Source organism: Bubalus kerabau, chromosome 4 (assembly GCF_029407905.1).
Source record: "Bubalus kerabau isolate K-KA32 ecotype Philippines breed swamp buffalo chromosome 4, PCC_UOA_SB_1v2, whole genome shotgun sequence".
In the NCBI taxonomy this organism is placed as follows: domain Eukaryota; kingdom Metazoa; phylum Chordata; class Mammalia; order Artiodactyla; family Bovidae; genus Bubalus; species Bubalus kerabau.
The window spans coordinates 113847517-113855815 of record NC_073627.1 but is presented as its reverse complement, the minus strand read 5'-3'; the positions used below and the strand labels follow the sequence as shown (position 1 = coordinate 113855815).

Sequence of the window (8299 nt, the reverse complement as noted above, 5' to 3'; positions counted from 1 at the left end):
AATGCCCCAAGGAGAAAAGCTGGGCCAAATGTCATTCCTGTGTCTATTTCCCTTCTCTCTAGAACTTGGCCCACACGTCTTTGTGTCTCTAACATTCTGATGCCTTCAAACAGATGTTTTTCTACTTTATCCAGGTTTTCTAACATTTCTTCAGACTTCATCTGATCTTATTTTATTACTGAACTATCACCACAATTATCCCTAGAAAGAAAATTTTATGTTTTAAGTTACTTTATTTTCGATATTTACTCTGTTTCTACATATACCTTTTACCTGATCCTTCCACCTTGTTCCTGTATTACCAGTAAGATGGAGGTAAGGTGGAGGCTAAGAATATTGGGAGGAAATCACTGATGAATTATATGTCTTGTTCTTCTATTTCTCCTCTCCTTGTCTATTCTGGCAGCCTATATTGGCCTTTCTTGATTTGACCCAGTTGCCCAAATAAGGAACCCACTCTGGCAAAGAAAGATCTGATTTCACTCTCAGAAATGTTTGCATGTTAGGATTAGCTAGATGATGAACACCATGCCAGATTTCTTTGGGTGAGACATTTGCAGAATTGTGCAAGCTCTTTAATGTGCCTTCTGCCAACATTGCTCAGACTATTCAGATTTTCTAAGGTGCTAGAGGTCTAACCTTTCTACTTGCATATCAGATGAGCCCTTCTCTCTTTCCTGAGCTTATTTGTAGGAGGTCAGCCCTTGGTTTTTCTCTTTGCCCATCCAATCATATTTGTTCATGAATTTCAAAAAGTCTTCAAGATCTCTCTCTTCCCTCCCTTTCTGTCTTTTCTCTTTTTTTAACCAATGCGGTTAAATATTAACTATATGTTTGCATATCTATTAATTACAAAGGAATATTAGAAGGCTAAATCATTAAATATGAACCCTACCAACCTATGACTCGCACAGCACTCTCCCCTAGGCCTAAGGTTGTGATACCAATTGGCTTTCTTATAATATCTTATATGTTTCTAAATTTGTAATGATTTAGTTAATTCCTGAGTTATGTGACAATAAGAAATCAATCAAATTAGCATTATAGTACTGTGGCTTAGACCCAAGGACCAGAACCAAGGACTACAAAAACGTGTAAACCAGTAAGTTCCAAGTATCCTTTATGTTTAACAAGTGCTGAGGGTGAATGGGAAGTGGGGGAAACGGATGTTAACTTCACATCACAGATCCTTGTATGAAAATGAAAAAGAAAATGCCATAGCTCCTAGTTAAAGTCATTAAAATGTTTTTATATAAAGAAGAATAACACATAAGAAAAACAACATACCCTATATGATGGGGTCAATGGATAATTAATTACCAGGTCAGGGAGGACAAATTAGACTTGCTATGGGATTTCATTTAAAGAAGGGTTTCAAAAAGCGCTGCCTTCTTCTGTGAGGACCTCTTAGATGAGGTAGGATTGAGTCTTGAATAAGTATATAAGAAGGACAGCAAAGAGCCTTCAGGGAAGGGACAATACACAACATCAGGAGTGAGCACAGAGGGCTTATGGAATAGGGAACAAACCTGGCTGAACATATGAGTACCACATGTTGTGGGACCTGAGGGAAAGGCTGGATGAGGTTAAATGAAATAGAATTAGATTGAAGAGAAATAGAGGGAAAGACAGATGGGAGACTGTGAAAAGCTCCTGAAAATGTAGGTCCATCTAGTCAAAGCTATAGTTTTTTCAGTAGTCATGTATGGATGTGAGAGTTGGAACATAAAGAAAGCTAAGCACTGAAAAATTGATTCTTCTTAATTGTGGTGCTGGAAAAGACTCTTAAGAGTCCTTTGGACAGCAAGGAGATCAAACCAATCAATCCAAAAGGAAATCAGTCCTGAATATTCATTGGAAGGACTGATGCTGAAGCTCCAATACTTTGGCCACCTGATGCAAAGAAGCAACTTATTGGAAAAGACTCTGATGCTGGAAAAGATTGAGGGTAGGAGGAGAAGGGGGTGACAGAGGATGAGATGGTTGGATAGCATCATCAACTCAATGGACATGAGTTTAAGCAAACTCCAGGAGACAGTGAAGGACAGAGAAGCCTGGGTGCTACAGTCCATGAGGTCACAAAGAGTCAGACACAAACTGAGCGACTAGACAATAAGAACAACAAAAGGAAAAAATAAAAACAAACAAAAAAGAGGTTGATAATTCATTAAAAATAGAGAAGAAAGAGAAGAAAAATAAAAATAAAGGAAAGCAGAGAGATACACTGAAATTTGGGCTTCTGATTAATGCTAGCTGGAAGAATGTACCAGCATCATGGTTAAATCAGAGGTGCAGGACTCCTAATCCATATTCTCTCTTATACATGGCAAATTCAAATGTGGAAAGGTTCTGAGGGACAAAGTTTCTTGGGACTTAACCCTGCTTCATTCTGAATCTCCTTCCTCTTATCCCCAAGCAAAATTATGGTTCAGTTCAGTCAGTTCAGTCGCTCAGTCATGTCAGACTCTTTGTGAGTCCATAGACTGCAGCATGCCAGTCTTCCCTGTCCATCCCAACTCCCAGAGTTTGCTCAGACTCATGTCCATCGAGTTGGTGATGCCATCCAACCATTTCATCCTCTGTCGTCCTCTTGTTCTCCAGCCTTCAATCTTTCCCAGCATCAAGGTCTTTTCCAGTGAGTCAGTTCTTCACATCAGATGGCCAAAGTTTTGGAATTTCAGCTTCAGCCTCAGTCCTTCCAATGAATATTCAGAAATGAATATCCTATTCCTTTAGGATTGACTGGTTGGATCTCCTTGCAGTCCAAGGGACTCTCAAGAGTCTCCTCCAACACCACCAAGATTTGAACAGCTGAGAACTGATCCTTTGTTATCTGAGACCTCACTATCTCACAGAGGTGTCAATTCAATTGTTGATACGCTTTTAAGAATATATTCACTAAAGGATAAAGGATGGAGGGGCTTCCCTATTAGCTCAAGGGTAAAGAATCCACCTGCAATGCAGAAGACCTGGGTTCAGTACCTGAGTTGGGAAGATCTGGAGGAGGGCATAGTATAACCCACTCCAGTATTCTTGGCTGGAGAATCCCCATGGATAGAGAGGCCTGGTGGGCTACAGTCCATGGGGTCACAAAGAGTCAGACATGACTGAGTGACTAAGCACAAAGGATGGAGATAAAGTCGTTTGTAGTACTAAATGCTTATCATAGTCACTGTACACACAACACACCTCAGCTATACTGTGTATACTATTATGTATAAAATATTACATATATTGGAGCTAACTTTATTGACAAGGAAGCTAAAGCTTAGAGAAGTTTCACAATTTGCTCAAGATCACTCAGCTGATAAATGAGAGAGTAGCTCTAATTACCCAGAAACCCAAGGTGTCCAGTTGTTCAATACTTCAGAGTTCTGAGAGCTGAAGGTCCACCAATAAAATACATGAGTCACATTTTCAGAGAGCTATAACTCCAAGTTTAAATTACAATTATTTTGAAATGTTCCCAGTAAGAGAGGTTGATAGGGTCAAGGAGTTTTGGAATAAATGGAAACAATTGGAAAGTTTTGTAGGAGTTAGATCTTGACCTCTGGTTTAGAGGAAAGACCAGCAAATGTTTTGCCAAATGAAGTAAGAAAAGTTATCTCAGACAACTGACAGAAAAACCATAAATCATTAAAGAGTCATCCTCACTACTCAGAAACAAAAGGTCTTCTTAGGGCAACCATCCATCCAAATTTCCAAGGTTCTTTTGAAACACATGCATCTGGGATTCAGAAATTAAAGTTTCAAATCATAACTGACAACTGCAGTAGCTATTGCCCTTTGCCCTTAGAAACCACCACCCAAACTTTCAGGAGAATTGTCCTTACTGCTTACTCTGGAGAGTCTTAGCCCCTCGGTTTCAGAGATTTCACTTTGTTTGTTTTTTTTTTTGTAAATTTCATCGAGGTGTAAAATACACACAGAAAAGTTCATGAATCCCAATTGCTTTTGACATCCAGATCGCTCAAACTCAAGTCAGAGTACACTTCAAAGAGATAAAGAGTACTGTGATTTCTTTACTTTTTTTTGCTTATCATTACATGAACAACTTGCCATTCTGTTATTACACACTATTTCTGTTTGCTGGTTTAATGTGAGTCCTCCCGTGGGAAAAGAGATTGTATTTAGAATTCTAAAAATTTCATGTTTCCAAAACTTAGAACTGTGGGAATGCCTCTGGGCTTTGGCAAATTCATCCAGGTGAAAGATTTCAGCTTCAGACGTGAAAAACCTTTTTCTGTCCAGATGTTCCTACCCAATTCATCTTGCTTGACTTATCTTGAACTTCAAAAGACCAAGTATTAATCACAACTAATATAGGACAACTCTGTAATAAACATATATTTCATACATATTAAATATATTACACATATAATTCACAGAAAAGTATAACTATTAGAGCTGCATTTCTCTTCTATCTGAAAACTATCTTTTTTAAAAATTTTGAGAGTGATGGGTAGGTAGCAGGGAAGGTCAAGAGAGAGGAGATACATGTATCAGTTCAGTTCAGTTCAGTTCAGTCAGTCAGTCGTGTCCAACTCTTTGCGACCCCATGAACCGCAGCATGCCAGGACTCCCTGTCCATCACCAACTCCCAGAGTCCACCCAAACCCATGTCCATTGAGTCGGTGATACCATCGAACCATCTCATCCTCTGTCGTCTCCTTCTCCTCCTGCCCTCAATCTTTCCCATGTATACATATAGCTGATTCACTTTTGCTGTACAGAAATAACATAACATTGTAAAGCAATTGTACTCCAATAAAAATAATTTAAAATTAATATTGTAATTTTTTTTGAGAACATAAAACAGGTATCACTATTCATGAAAATTTTCATTCACATGAACAGTCAGTATCTTTCATATCCCACCTCCTTTATCCTCTGGTTCTTATAATATTCATTGATGGTTATTTTTACAGCTTTAACAAATGAGAGGGTAGCTTCATTATGGAAACTAAAAAAATAACTCCATGCTGTTTTTGTTTTTTTTTTTTTTTGATTCGTAGATTTTTTCCCCTCATTCATAGAAATCAGAGTTGATGCACTGGTAGTAATGAATTACATAAAGCAGAAATAAAAACAAAAAGCTGAATAAATATGGTATTTCTTAGATTGTAATGAGGGAGATAGTTTTTCAGAACCTTAAGATATTATACATCATAAGAGACACCTAAAGTGAGTTGAAGTCAAACCAGTCTTTCATCCATAGATAATTAAAATGACCCCATGTTTCAAGACATAAGTCAAGGATTTTCAGGAGTATAGTAATCTTTGATGGCTAACCTTCAGGAAATTTTCTTTGCAACCTGGGAAAGGTACTGAAAAGAAGCTTATGGACCAAGAAGAGAATTTAATGGGCTCTTAACCCCTTTCAATTGAGGTACAAGATGTGGGATTAGGAAACGGAGCAACTATTTAAGTCTCTTCATTCTATTTTTCACTCAGCTCAGAAAGAGTCCAGTTCGCAAAGCACAGTCTCTTGAAATTGTATGTGCATCTTCATTCCTTTGAGTACTGAACTCTCACATTTATGAGAGTCTTCTATAGATATCTCTAGAAACTAAAACCTCCATTTCTTACCCATAAATTACTGTATTATAGTGACATGAAAAAGAGAGATTTTTGATGTTGCAACAGTATCACAGAATATTACATTGAAATAAACGAACATTTCTGCTGGGCTGAGAGTACTATAAAATTAAAATGCCAACTGTAAATGGTAAAAGGGTTAATTTCCTGACCTTGGCTATATTTAATCGTTACTAATGGGTATTATATTAATTAAACATGCCTCCTCAATAATTATACGAAGAAGCTGCAAAGCTTTTAAGACTCCTGCTAATCCAGCACCCTCTGGTTACTTGTTTTCTAATTTGTTCATTTTAACTAATTATGCGAATTAGAGCAAATAAACATGTGAAAAATCTCTCTGAGACTCTGACCTCCAAATGTTTTGAATCAGATGGAACAATCCCTGTTCTAGCTCAATTATTCAATTTCTAGAGTAAAGGATTAAAAAGAATGATTTATTTACTTGTGAATAAGCAGATATATCTTGAGCTTTCATACTTTTCATGGTGACAGAATTCTCAAGCACCAAGTATTGTCATCCTGATCAAGCCCAAAGAGGATTAAAATAAGATAAATGCATAATGAATGACTATACCATTTTTTACCAAAAGTTCCATATAGGATCATATTATGATAATGCCAGAGAAGAAAGAATAAGACAGTTTTGCATGTACTGTTTTTGGCAAACATTAATGACTTCATAAATATTATAGTACACATGAGAGGAACATCCTGCATTTTATCTTTTTTAGAGTAATGAACTTAAAATATAGGTCTTATATTTTTTGTTGTTTATGTTGTGTACTTCTGTTTAACCCTTTCTTCTGTTTAACCCTTTTTCAGGGCCATATTTTACACTAAGGATATGAGGGCAGATTTCTTTTAATGCTTCCATGGTAGAATATAGAGAGAGTTACTGGATACCCACCCTCTCCAGGTCACCTAGCAGATAATGATCATTATCCCAACTTATAATGGTGCACCATCCTGCCCAGTGCACCAACATGCCCCAAAATGCTGGCATGTTTTTTTCTCCTGTGGAGTAATGCACAGTGGGAAAACGAAACCGTCCCAGGTAGTAAAACTTCCTTTAGCCCAACAACTGAATCAATATTTGTGGGAAGCTGATCCAATGCTTTTTATTGTTTTGCTTTTTTTCCCCCTTTGATTATAAAAACATAGTATGCCCACTGGCAAATTTGGAAATTTTAAAAAATAGTCACTCATAACTCCATCACTGAAAAGATCTACTATACATATTTTAATATAGTTTCTGCTCCTTTTATTTTCTAATATGTTTGAAATTATAATATTTACAATTTGGAGCCTAGTTACCTTGCTTCCATTAATATTACAATGAGCATTTTCTGATGTAATGAATAGCACCTGAATAATATAATAACATTAATGATTTTTAGGGCTATTCAACAGCGCACTATATTTAATGATGTATAAATCTGTTAGTTCCTCTAATGTTGTACCCTGATATTGCTTTCAGTTTTTTGTGGTTACATATAACATTGCTCTACATATAAACTTTGCTAGGGAACAGTGTATTTTGGTATTGTTGAATAGGGAATGTCTTTATATATATAGTGCAGATCCTGGCCATATGATAATTTTCAGTATTTGGCCACCCTGGACAATTTGAGCAATTAAATACATATAGAAACAAATTATAACCATTGAATAAAATAGAAAGTCATGAATACATGCCAATATAAACAAACAGATGAATAAAATAATGTGGAATAGGATACTCTTATAGTTACAAATTACCTCCCGATATAATACTTATTACAAAAATGGAAAAATAGTAAGTTTAGAATGGTCAGTAGCATTTTAGTCAACTTATCGAAGGTAAACACTACGAGTAATAGAACAAAGGAAAAACATGTGCATCTGATAGAATGAGCATATAATGAGAACACAACACTATTTCTGAAATACTTCAGCCAATGACGCATTAACTTGAAACGAACAGGAACACCCCAAATTAACAGATGTTCCATGAAATAACTGATTTATAGTTTCCTGTAACTGTCAAGGTATGAAATACAAAGAAAAAATGAGGAGCTGTTCCTAATTGAAGGAAAATGCAAAGATATAACAAATAAATGTTACATGTCAAGCTCACTGGAATCCCTTTGCCAACTGAAGAAGCTTGAATGAGGTCTACTATCAGATCTATTAATTTCCAGACTTTGTTTTCAGGAAATATAATCATAATATAATATGAAAATAATAATTTAATGTTTTCCTCTTTTCAAATCTTTAACGTCTTATGCACTAGTTGAAACTTTCATAAGTTTTTTTTCCTTAAATATTCATGAAAATAGAAGATATCCTTATACCATTTATGACTTTAAAAGACTATCTCTGACGTTTAACTGTGAGAAACATCAGAGTATGTATGCTGTTTGTGGCATACTAAGAATATACTTTTACGTTTCTAGATTAATATTTTTCTATCATAAAAAGAGACCAACTGTTTTTCTGTATCTATTAAGATTAATGTATGATTTCTCTGCTTTGGGCTATGTGATGTGATTAGGTATATTAGCATATTTACTTATAGTAAATAATTTATATACCCTGGAATAAATTTTCACTTGGCTGCAGGTAATTAATAGTTAATCATCCTGCTGAATTAGATTTAATATTATTTACTTTCAATACTTCACCTGTATGTGAGAAACGTATCTATATTTTTTTATTA

The 8299-nt window shown here is 35.7% G+C and overlaps 1 protein-coding gene across 1 annotated transcript in view; it reads left to right on the top strand.

Annotated features, from left to right (window-relative positions):
- Positions 1-309: 309 nt before the first annotated feature.
- The window catches only part of LOC129650945 (cell surface hyaluronidase-like), a 54738-nt gene continuing 46748 nt past the window's right edge, over positions 310-8299 (top strand). Inside the window, 1 exon segment of the mRNA XM_055579709.1 lies at positions 310-315. Coding sequence (XP_055435684.1) covers positions 310-315 — 6 coding nt within the window.